We start from the raw sequence: 12,015 nt of genomic DNA on the forward strand, positions 1-12,015 counted from the left end.
CATGTATACTATGTTCAAAAAGGTCCATGATGTTTGTAGCCTACTTTGGCGCAGAGTTCTTGAAAGGCGTTACCATTTCAAAGTTCTATACCATGCATCCTCGTTGTCATATCAGAAAATGAGAACAGAAAAACGTATTTTTTTGAAAATATTATAGGCTAATGATATTAACAATAAAACATTCGATGTTCACAGTTTTCTCTAAAACGTTACATTTGTTGTGTCTGAGAAAGAGCCACCATCCATCGCACTCACTCACATCCATACGCTCACTATCCCTGATAGAGACCATGAGCGCACTTTTCAGAGTTTATGCAACCAGCGATGAGGTGATGGAGTCCATCACATGTATCGCTGAATTAATGCTTATCATGAAGTATAAACACTAAAAAACACTTACAAATGTACCCATGCATCTGTCATTTGTTGGAGTATATAATAGTCTAATATAGGTGTTAATGCTTACAACTGACTAACTTGATTTACCATTCATTGAACTATTGATATGAAGTGTAAACATAAGGGAAAACATATCATATTGTCATAATTTATTTGGACATGTAACTTGCATTATTGCTGAATTTTGACCAACATATAAGTTGGTTTGAAATATATTCCTATTTGTGAAGAATGCCAGTCCTTATACATCTTTAAATAACTCATACTCTTCAAATACAAAACATATTTGGTAAATCAGTGTATGTTAATGTTGTGGATTTTTTCCCCAAAGTCACCCAGATATTGCAGCCATGGTGATGTTCAGCCCCGTTACACTGTTGCCAAACAGACATTAAAAGGCTTCATTAGCTTTTCTGATAGGCCACTCTGGGAATTTAGGCAGGTAATATTCTCAACATTCCCAAACATAATATCGGATTTAAAAAAATCTTATAGATTAAACATTGTACTTTTTTTTTCAAATTTAAGCCACAATAAACAAAATCTACCTTTAGAGTTACATAGCTTGAAACACACACTCATACACCCCACTGCACCTGACAGCTGATGGTCTTCTGTTCTGACTGAACAAATCCCTCGAGACCTTAACCATTACTCAGCAACACACACACACACACACACACACACACACACACACACACACACGGACACACACGCACACACACACACACGAATACACACACACACACACACACACACACACACACACACACACACACACACACACACACACACACACAGGGTGGAGAGTGGCACTCTGCTGACTCATTAATGATATAGGTCTAAAAAGCATTCACGACAATACACAAACCTCCAACTGAAACTTCAGCACAGATGTGACTTGGTAAGGTTAACTGGAAATGGTTAGACTTACGGTTAGGACAAGGGTGGACCCCTGGTAAGGTGACAACAACTCTCTGTCAAGGGTTTATTGACAATCAGTCAGACACTATGGAGTTTCAATCTTTAATCAAGAGCATGGTCTTTCAATTTGAGAGCATTATTTATTCATTTCAGATTTTACTTAGACCCGTTTATCTGCACGCAGATATACCTTCTTGCACAAATTTCCTGTGATTCAGTTTGAGTCTTTCTCCTTGCATTTTTATCCCTAACACTTCTGCTCACAAATTTCTGTTCTCTCTCTCTCTTTCTCTCTCTCTCTCACTGTTTTTAAACAACCCTATCAAAATTCCCCAACAAATAGAATGCCAGGTATTAAGTTGACCACTGCCTTCTTTAGTAGGTTCTAACTGCTGTGCCCCACAAATCATTTCCTAACTGCCTTATTCACGACTTTCCTACATTTATCAACCTCTGAAATAGCAACTTCATACACAGTCAAAGGCACCTTACTCATGGCAAAAGCCCAAACTGCAAGCACCACAATTTCAGTTCACCAGACAAGAAGGTCTTATGAATAGTATTTATAGCCTAAACACTGAATTCTCTAAGCTATGAAACCAGTCCTTGGTCACTCAATGTTCAATTGTACCACCTGCCTATGCACTTCACAGAGGTTTTCTACAATAGAAGGTATCACCTCCCCGTCAATTTAAAACCTCTTCCACCAGTTTTCCTTGACTGATAGAAACCCTTCTACATTTGCCTGATTCAGACCATCATAAACTTGGATAACAGACACCTGGTATATGGAGCAGTTGCTGTCTGTGTCGTCTTGTCATTCTATAAACTCAGATAGGAGGTAACTGGGTGCTGTTCTGCAGCCTTTTAGATGCCCTAATAATTGCTTCCATTTCCATGGAGAAAGTCATGCTTAAATGGTACATACAGCCATGATACCAATCTCCAAATGCTGCCACGATGTGGTCTACTCACTTGTGTTAGAGCATAACTGATTATCCTTAAAATATGCCGATGTAACTGAGGGAGACCTTCCACAGACTGTATCAAATTTAGATACTTTACGTAGCTTTACGTTCATTGTACAGTTTCATAAACACCTTACACAAAGTTAATGGGGAAGCTATTTATTTTAGAAGCATTTCTTTTATATTTCTTTAAACTCTGCATCCTGACAGCAATGAATAAATCAAATGCTTGGGCTGTAAAAAGCCCATCCAATCATTTCATTCATGCTAGATGAAATTATTAGATGGCCTACATGCCACTCACCTACATGCACTTTTCCTGCCCTTGCATGTGATTGGAGAGAAGCAGAGATCAGAAATCTGTGAGCAGAAATTTGGTGAGCGCAAAGAAGCATCCTGAGTGCGAGGAGAAGGACTCGAACAGAAGCACAGGACATTTGTGCAAAACAACAGTATATCTGAAAGCAGACAAACAGTTTTGAGCAGGACAAATTTGCTTTTTGAGAGAGATGACAGGTTTTGAGGGAAAACATTATAAAATCTGAAAGAGAATTGTATAAATAATGCCTACAAATTGAAAAACTCAGAGACACACCCCCACACACACACAGGTTCCTCAGACACATTGCCATATCTCTATGCATTAGTTATAGTCCCCACCTGGAAGAATGAGAGAAAATGAAGGCTGGTTGACACTGGTTGGATCATATAAGTTGGAAATAAGTAAAGTGTGAATGCGAGGGGCCAGGCCCAACATTCCTCAGTACAGTAGAGCACAGTACAGTATGCACATGTTATCCACATCACATGCACACACACACACAGCTTTCCAGATGTGTACCACCAGAATCACAACACACACTCTTACTCTCGGTCACTGGCTCTCAGAAACACAGACATGAGACTTTCTCTTGTTGTGTGGGGTGGGCAGAATTTCATTGTTGTGCAACGCTTTCTGTTAAGTGCGAGAGATGAGAACTTTCAATCTCACTTTTCATATATCTGTCTGTCATATATCATAGTGTCGTCAAACACTCACGTTATGATCCAATGAAAATAAATACATGTACCTATACTATATAGCACAAACAAACATCGATAAAACCTCTAATCTTTAAAACAACAAACACACGCACACACACACACACACACACACACACACACACACACACACACACACACACACACACACACACACACACACACAAGCTCGAATATCGTAGAAAAGTTAATTTATTTCCGGAATTTAATTCAAAAAGTGACACCTTCATATATTCTAGAATCATTATACATAAAGTGGCATGTTTCAAGCCTTTCTTGTTTAAATCTTGATGATTACGGCTTACAGCTCATGGAAATAAAAAATCCAGTATCTCAAAATATTAGAATTAAGAATTTATGGTTATTGTATCACAGTAGGGTATACATATAACATATGCAAACACAAGTCATAGAGAATGGATGGACACCATGGAAATAGTAGTGGCTTTCCAATAGTAAAAAAACCTTCCTGTAATTGTGCACATCTTCAGGCCAAACTGGAACAAGTGCGCACACACACACACTCACACACACAGACACACAATAACAGACAGACACACACACACACACACACACACACACACACACAAACACACATGATCACACACACACACACACACAACCACACACACACACGAACACACATGAAAATACACCCAAACATGCACAAACACACATGCTTTTGACAATATATGTCAACCAATAACCAAATATTTCAGAGACGAAATTAGTTGACAAGTTTCTTGTGTGTTTCACTCATGTACAGTTTGTTTGTGTGTGTGTGTGTGTGTGTGTGTGTGTGTGTGTGTGTGTGTGTGTGTGTGTGTGTGTGTGTGTGTGTGTGTAGGGGGGGGTTGGGGTATGCGTGTGTGTTTCTGTGTGCATGTTTTCTAGCATGTGTGGGTGCAGTAGAGGGGGAGAAAGAGACTTAACCCACAACCAATTAGATTCGATTGACCTATCCAACCCACCAGCCAAGGCGATGGGACACAGGGGGTAGATTTTCTACCCAACAACAGCATAACACCACCCCATACACATACACACACACACCCATGGCACACACACACACAGTAGTACACACACACATCTGAGCAGATGCAGGCAGGTTTGTTTAACTGAAAGAAGCACCGGAAGAACTGTGTTGCTAAAAGAGTCCGAACTCTCGGCCCCAAGGCCACAAACAGAACAGGCCTTAATCAAATCTTCTCTCCAAAAGGAAGCTCAAGGTTGGGCTGTGTATGTTTTTGTGTGTGTGTGTGTGTGTGTGTGTGTGTGTGTGTGTGTGTGTGTGTGTGTGTGTGTGTGTGTGTGTGTGTGTGTGTGTGTGTGTGTGTGTGCGTGCGTGTGTGTGTATGTGATGTATTAGTATGTTTTGTGTGCCTGCGAGCACATCTGTCTATGTGAGAAGCTGTATCTGTCAGGTGTGTCTTTGTAGGTAGGTCAGTAGAGGTGAAATCATCAGACACCAAATTAAACACAGATGCCAACATTAATACTATTTAGTCTGTCAGCTCCGTCAAGCCCCTTTTTATGGTTCACCTTAAGGGAGATTGTTACATTGGCTAAAGATTAGGGTAGATCTTTATGATTCATGTCGTAAGAACCTATTCAGGCTTTATGTGTAAAACTTTACACACACACTCTACACACACACACTCACGCTTACAATGTTTCACACACACTAAGATTGTTTTATAATATATTTGCACGTTTCAAGGGGAGCAACAGTCTACATCTCTGCTGTAAACATAAAAGTGGGAAAGTGCAAAAACACTTGCATTTCACACAGACACACAGAAAATGATTCTCATATGATTGTGTTTCCAGTAATTCCCCTGTCCTGATACAAAAATGGGTGTGCACACGTGCGTGGACACACACACACAATTGTGCACACAAAAACTCGCACACACACATGCGCACACACACATGCAAAGTCTCATGGGAGGTCATGGGGGTCATTTGTGCAGAGTGTTGGGACGCCCCCACAAAATAACCCACCTAAGTATACCTCCCTCACCACACACACACTCACAGACACACAAACACACACACTAAATGCATAGGCACATGGGTGTGCTCACACACGAACAGTGCACTACATATTCCCTTGACATACCAATCCACCTGCACGAATGCCCACGTGCATTATACACTTTTACTCAGAAGCCTAGACCCACACACTTGTTTTTACACAGCTGAATGCATAGCATTTATACTATTATGCACTTTTACATACATGACTACGCATACAATTTATTACTGTGCTCACACAGAAATGAACAAAAATGACGAGAAAATGTACAAGGCATTACATGCAAACTAGACAAAGGATATGTGATAAGAGAAAGCATGATTCTCATCATCATGAATTTGTGATAATGAGGACAGGATTCTTTAAAGTATGCAGCACATATTTAAAATACATACAGGACTCTTAGGAAATAGATAGTTTTTAAGGATAGCACAGCGCTTAACTTCTTACAGAGATAACTGAACTGCTGTGCATCGATCTCAGATTATGCACACTGTGTGCAAGTGCATGTGTTTACATGACTAATGCCACTTGGTGAAATGATGAGTTATTTCTAAGTTAATGAGAGAATAGATACACACTCACACACACACACATGCTGGATCACAGGTGTGTATGGCAAGGCTAAGAGCAATCTGTGAGTGTGTGTATTGAGCTGCATGAGACTGAGTGTTATTGAAACTAAGTGCAGTCCAGCGTTTTACCATATCCCATATGAGAAGGGGAAGAGAAAGAGTCATATAGACACACGCACGCACATTTACAAATACATATACATACTTAACAAACATACACACTCAGAGGTAGGGTATGTGAGGGTGGCTAGTGGTACAATCTGGAGTCCCACAGACCTGCCCTGCTGTAGGGTCTGTCCCTCTTAGCTCACTCTCTTAAGTTATTTAAGCTCTCATGCACTGCATGACGAGCCTCAGGAATGCCAACTGTCACGATTTTTATATCCTAGCTCACGTTAGCATGAAAAAAAAAAATGACTTAGCATGAAAAAAAAATGACTTCAATGCATCTCATGCCAATAGCCTACGCCAGTTTTGGTCAATCTGTCAATGTCACCGATTCTCACACCTAGTCAGCCTTGAATTTGTGTGTGTATGGTTCACTGCGTGTACAATTCTGTGACCGCAGGCACAACCCATTTGACTGGAGCACAGGGACAGATGGGGAAATCCCTACCTTTGGTTTTTTGCTGAACTACCCCCCCCCCCCCATGCTTTTCAAGATGGATATGTGTGTGTGTGTGTGTGTGTGTGTGTGTGTGTGTGTGTGTGTGTGTGTGTGTGTGTGTGTGTGTGTGTGTCCGCACAACAGATACTCAGAATACGATGGACATAATACAATAAGTATAAATGTACTTCTCTAAAGTTAGTTTTAGAACTATGTAATGTCATTACTTTTAATGAGCTTTGTCCTTTTCGGAAAGACCCCTTTGACTTCAGTTCAGTTGCCTCAGCAGGGCAACCCAGTAGTTTGTAGTGCGCAATTAACTTCCGCACTTTCGCTACTGGCGAAATCCCATTTGTTGGAATTTGGCTTTCACGCCAACTCTGTGAAAATACCTATTTATGATCCGGAAGTATTGAATCTACGTTTTTAAAAAAGGAGCTCACGAATTCTCCGTTTACAGTTATGGTGGTGTTTTTCTGGACACAGGGACTGCGCACGCTTCAAAATGCTGCACACAGAAGTTCTAAACGCGTGTCCTACTGGTAAAGGGTCTTTCCTAATGCAAGTGGTTTGTCGCTCCCCCTTCGCTGTCTGCTTCTCTGTCTCTCTCTCTTACCGTCGTTGTGCATTGGTATCTTAAAAATAAGAGCTTTCATTTCAAAGAACACAGTCTCATTCTCTGACTAAGTTGTTGCAGAATGACGAGTGACTTGTCCTAAATGTGTCAGTGTGCAGACAGATCGAAAACACGTCTTAAGAAATGTCTGTTATCTATAGCCAACATTCAGTTGCGGTTGTGCTGTTGAACGCATAGGGGCGCAGAAGTCAATGAATTTAATGAATTCACCGCTCTCACCAAGCGATAATAGCCGATAAGATTACCATGCATTAGGTAGGCTAACTGGAAAAAGCCTAAAGTCAAGCTAAAACATTAGTGTATGCCCACACATGTATAATCTCGGTTGTTTTTTGTAATACAATGAAGGCGGCATCTACAGGTCATAATTCTTAGGATCGAGACAGTGTATTTGTGCATCCATCCACAGCACTGCAGTGCAAGCTGGTAAGAAGTCTGTGAATGGAGTGGAGCTGTGCTACCAGCAGACCGGCACTGGGGACCATGCCCTGTTACTCATGCCTGGAGCTTTGGGTGAGTGTCATTAGTCCACAAACCAATTCTAACTTCCTCTTGAGTTCCAGTTCCAACCTCAACGCCCATTTACCCTGTTCCCACATAACTCACACACACATTTTCACATGATGTTACATAGGAAAGGTAGTGTTATCTGTCAACCATATGAGTCCAGGTTTGAGGTCAGTTCTCCTAAGGTTCATACCAATGTGTCCACAAGTAGACATAATGTGGCAGTGCTCTTTGGGTTCAGCTGCAAGTATGAGTAGTAACATTGCTAGCAGAAGTTGAAGGTGACTTGAGTGTTAGTTGTGAGACCATGCCCTATTTTTACAGGAAGCGGAGAGACAGATTTTGGGCCACAGCTGAAGGGTTTGGACAAGAAACGATTCACAGTGGTGGCCTTTGACCCAAGAGGTTACGGCAGTTCACGACCCCCAAACAGAGACTTTCCGTCTGACTTCTTCCACAGAGATGCTCAAGATGGCCTCCATCTGATGCAGGTTAGACAAAGAGCTGATGCTTCCTCTTTTCTGTTTGCTGTCTCCCAATCCCCTGTTTCTCTAGGATTTAGCTAATCACAGGGTCTTATTTGGTCTTACTCTTTTCTCTCAAACCTTAACCACACCCATTTCTTACCCTTAAACCTCTCCTTTGTCTCTTTCTTTTCTAGGTCTTGGGCTTCAGTCGTTTTTCTCTGTTGGGCTGGAGTGATGGAGGCATCACAGGGCTGATTGCATCTGCTCTCAGCCCTGCCAACATCAGGAAGCTAGTGGTCTGGGGGTCCAATGCCTATGTCTCCCAAGAGGACATTGCCATCTACAACTGTGAGAGAAGGCGGAGTGAGGGGTAGTGAGGAAGTGAGAGAGAATGTCGGAGAGAATAGCAACATCTTTACATTCCACCATTTATTTTGTTTCATGTGTGTGTGTGTGTGTGTGTGTGTGTGTTTGTACACATTTGTGTGAGTAGCGGTACGGGATGTATCACGCTGGAGTGAGCGTATGCGGAGCCCAATGGAGGTGATGTATGGAGCAGAATACTTCAGAAACACTTGGAGTGCTTGGGTGGATGGCATCAGCCAGTTTACCCACAATCCTCAGGGTGAGTGTGCTAGCTTACAGCACTCTGGGTTGTGGAGTGTTATAGAGCTGTAGAATGAGGGCTGATTAATGGCTAGACTTGTAGCTTTTGTGTGCGAATCCATTCTGTTTAATCCCAAAGTATATGCTTTCTCCTTTCCTCCCTCCTGGATATGTCAGTCTCTCTCCCTCTCTCTCTATGTCTCTCACTGTCTCTCTCTCTGTCTCTGTCTCCATTTATGTTGATCACATACATTTTTTTCATTTATGTCATATGTTATGTCAATCCCTCTCTCTCTCTAACTATCTGTCTCTCTCTCTCTAGGTAGTATCTGTCTGGAATTGTTACCTCAGATCAGTTGTCCCACGTTAGTGGTCCATGGCCAGAAGGACCCCATGGTGCCCTCCTTCCACCCCCAAGCCCTGTTGCAACACATTCCCAATGCTCGGTGAGCCACAGAACCTGATGGCAAATAACAGCCTATCTTACAGCCTGGCCTGGGTGCATATTAAGCCTATTGTAAGGTTGAAGCTTTCTGCATTTTTGAAATACACCCTAGTTGCACAGATTTTATGGGGGGCTCTGCCACACTGCCATCCAAAACCCAGAAGGGATCCAGGAGTCATAGCTTTTGCTTTGAATAAGCCAATGAATTACAGTATACCCTCCTTAACTTTAGCATGCTCAAACGTCATAAGATGTATTTAACCTCTATTTGACATACACAGGGATAAGCCCACCTTCAGATGATACAATAATGCTACTTCTGAAGAAAAATCATTCAAGTCAGATTTGTCATCATCAGTGTTGTGTCTGATGTTGCTGACCATTTGTGTTGCCTTTGCTCATAGACTGCATGTGATGGCAGAAGGGAAGCACAACCTGCACTTGCGCTTTGCTGCTGAGTTCAACAGACTGGTAGAGGACTTCCTGCTGGAGTGAGGACACAGGTCACAGAGCTGATCCTCACCAAAAGGCTTTAAGCCACTGAGGAGTGGTGCCAAGCAGTTGCGTCACTGCTAAGCAGCTATAGTACTGACGCACAGGGGTCTAGCTATGGTGGTGTGCCAAACACTAAATTCATGTATTTAAATATTGTTTAATTTATGTAATATTCAATTGTTAAGTGCTTTGTGACTTGGTATTGTATTATGGTAAAATAAAACCCATATGTACAAATAAGGCAATACCTTTTTTTGGCCTCCTGGCCAGATGATGGCGCCATCTCCCTGTAGATATCGGCGACAATCAGGAAGTGAGCAGAGGAAGAGTGTAAGCGGCTGTTGTTTGAGATGCCGTGATACAAAATGTGTGATGTAGGCCTAGTTACATTACATTAGATCTACACCAAATCCTGAAATTGATGTCCTCTATTTTGTTAGTTTTATGCATAATGCTAATATGAGTAACGGCGAAAACGGTGAGTGTGCCTCAGGCTCGACTGAAGGCGCCATCTCGGTGCACAACTTCAGCGAGAAGCTTATGGAGCAGGTGGTGCACTTCCATGTGATGAAACTAGACGGCGGCTTCTTCCTCTGGGTTGGCACTGCTCCTGTCATGTCCAGCCTCGCAGTGTCCATGTTTAGCAGATTTGTAAGTAACCCTCCAAACCGCGGTGATGCTAAAGTGCCAGACATTGCCATTAAACTCCATAGACTAAAGTGAAAGTAGCATTGTCATAGTTGCTTTTGAGCTTGTTTCGTGTGTTCTCGGTTAAATTAACAACGATGATGCTGATAACCAAATTACTTCGCGTAGGTGTGAAGTCGGTCAAGTAAGCCAATTAAATCAAACCTCAATTTACATTGGTAAAGCAATTTGGAGCATCCTACAGCTCTAGTCAGGGTAACGTCGACAGTGATGTGGGAGCTTGAAGGGAGGAATGTAATAACTAAAATATAGTTTGACCAATAACATTTTTAGACTATTAACATGTGTATTGCCATAATGTCTGTCAACAGGACACCACGCCACTGTCTACTCTAGTGATCGGCGATCCTTCAGACCCTTCACCCACCACACTGGCACAAAGACTGAGTAAGTGTGTGTACCAGTCTGCCTTTGTGAACAAGACAGCAGGGGCCTATTTATCAGTTTTGTTTTGGCTAATATGCTTTAGAGGTGCAAGGATTTGAGTATGTGTGACAGGCTTTATTTGGCATCTTTCATCTTGTCAGAAATGTTTGTTATTCCATAACAGATTTCCACTGGCTCCTGAATGATTTGTATTTCTCTCCGCAGCAAAGCGCACAAAGAAGCAGGTGTTCGTCAGCTTCAACCTGCCTGGGTGCCATTCCCAACTGTCCCTTCTGGTGGAGGAAAGAATCAAAAAAGAGCTTGAACTTCACCCTGAAAAGTTTTAAATATTTCCTTTTCTCTATGCTTCTCCTTCTCACCTCCTAGTGTTTTATACAGATACAACATAATAAATGAGTGGAAACAAAAAGTTTGAGTGTGCTTGTGATCGTGAAAGTGCACCTATCTCATTGGGATTCCACTTTGGCTAAGGTGATCTCCCAGATTACTCTGGCTAGACAGTATTAATGCCTAGCTCAGGGACTATGACAACTGACTACTCACACACACACATTTTCACAATCTTTAGAGACAAATCAACACACAATCTAGAAAAAAATCTTTAATGAAAAGTGGTTCTGAAGAATGTTCTTAAAAATCATGTTCCCACAACAATGCAACGTGGTAGCCTCAGGCTGTGTGCCAGTCTTTCATTGCCACCTTCCCAGACGAACCAAACCTCTCAGACACACACAGATAGTTGTGATCCAGTGTCGGTACACTGCATTGAGGCCTCAGGTTACATTTCACACCGTCAATGGCCGCTGTCACACATACGTACACTCTAGCTCTCCTCTCACCCATACCACATGATTGTGTTTAAGAAAATTAGTGCAAAAACTGTAGTTTACAAACATATAGACAGCAACGGCATAATCACTCGAAGTGTCCACGTGACTGCCTAGTCACTGTTATTATAAAACACTCACAAAATGTCATAAGATATTGTGAGGAGACTGAATCCCTTCCCAACTAAAACATGGAATGTTTCCATCATGTCTCACGTAAAGGACTCACATTAAGCACAGCCCTGGTTCTGTCGAACTGTTCTGATTTGAACCAAGGTTCTATTGCTCATTCACACACGCACACCATGCTCATTGTACCATCCTGAGTAATTCTGCATCAGTTACAAACTTTTGACAAGTGTGTTTAAAAGGAATTGCTGATCT

The 12,015-nt window shown here is 41.9% G+C and overlaps 2 protein-coding genes across 2 annotated transcripts; both read left to right on the forward strand.

Moving 5' to 3' along the window:
- Positions 1-6,907: 6,907 nt before the first annotated feature.
- bphl (biphenyl hydrolase like) lies at positions 6,908-9,709 on the forward strand (the record flags this gene model as incomplete). The annotated part of the gene is made up of 7 exons (XM_080832638.1): positions 6,908-7,094; positions 7,599-7,702; positions 8,021-8,187; positions 8,358-8,511; positions 8,657-8,788; positions 9,092-9,215; positions 9,619-9,709. Exons 1-7 carry the CDS (start codon positions 7,015-7,017, stop codon positions 9,707-9,709), a joined length of 852 nt encoding a protein of 283 aa, XP_080688764.1. The 5' UTR covers positions 6,908-7,014.
- Positions 9,710-10,037: 328 nt separating this feature from the next.
- On the forward strand, positions 10,038-11,213 carry psmg4 (proteasome (prosome, macropain) assembly chaperone 4). Its single transcript, XM_080832640.1, has 3 exons — positions 10,038-10,360; positions 10,729-10,804; positions 11,009-11,213. The coding sequence occupies exons 1-3, from the start codon at positions 10,154-10,156 to the stop codon at positions 11,128-11,130; spliced, it is 405 nt and encodes a 134-aa protein (XP_080688766.1). The 5' UTR covers positions 10,038-10,153; the 3' UTR covers positions 11,131-11,213.
- Positions 11,214-12,015: the final 802 nt, after the last annotated feature.

The sequence above is a fragment of the Sprattus sprattus genome (genome assembly GCF_963457725.1).
Source record: "Sprattus sprattus genome assembly, chromosome: 2".
Lineage (NCBI taxonomy): Eukaryota > Metazoa > Chordata > Actinopteri > Clupeiformes > Clupeidae > Sprattus > Sprattus sprattus.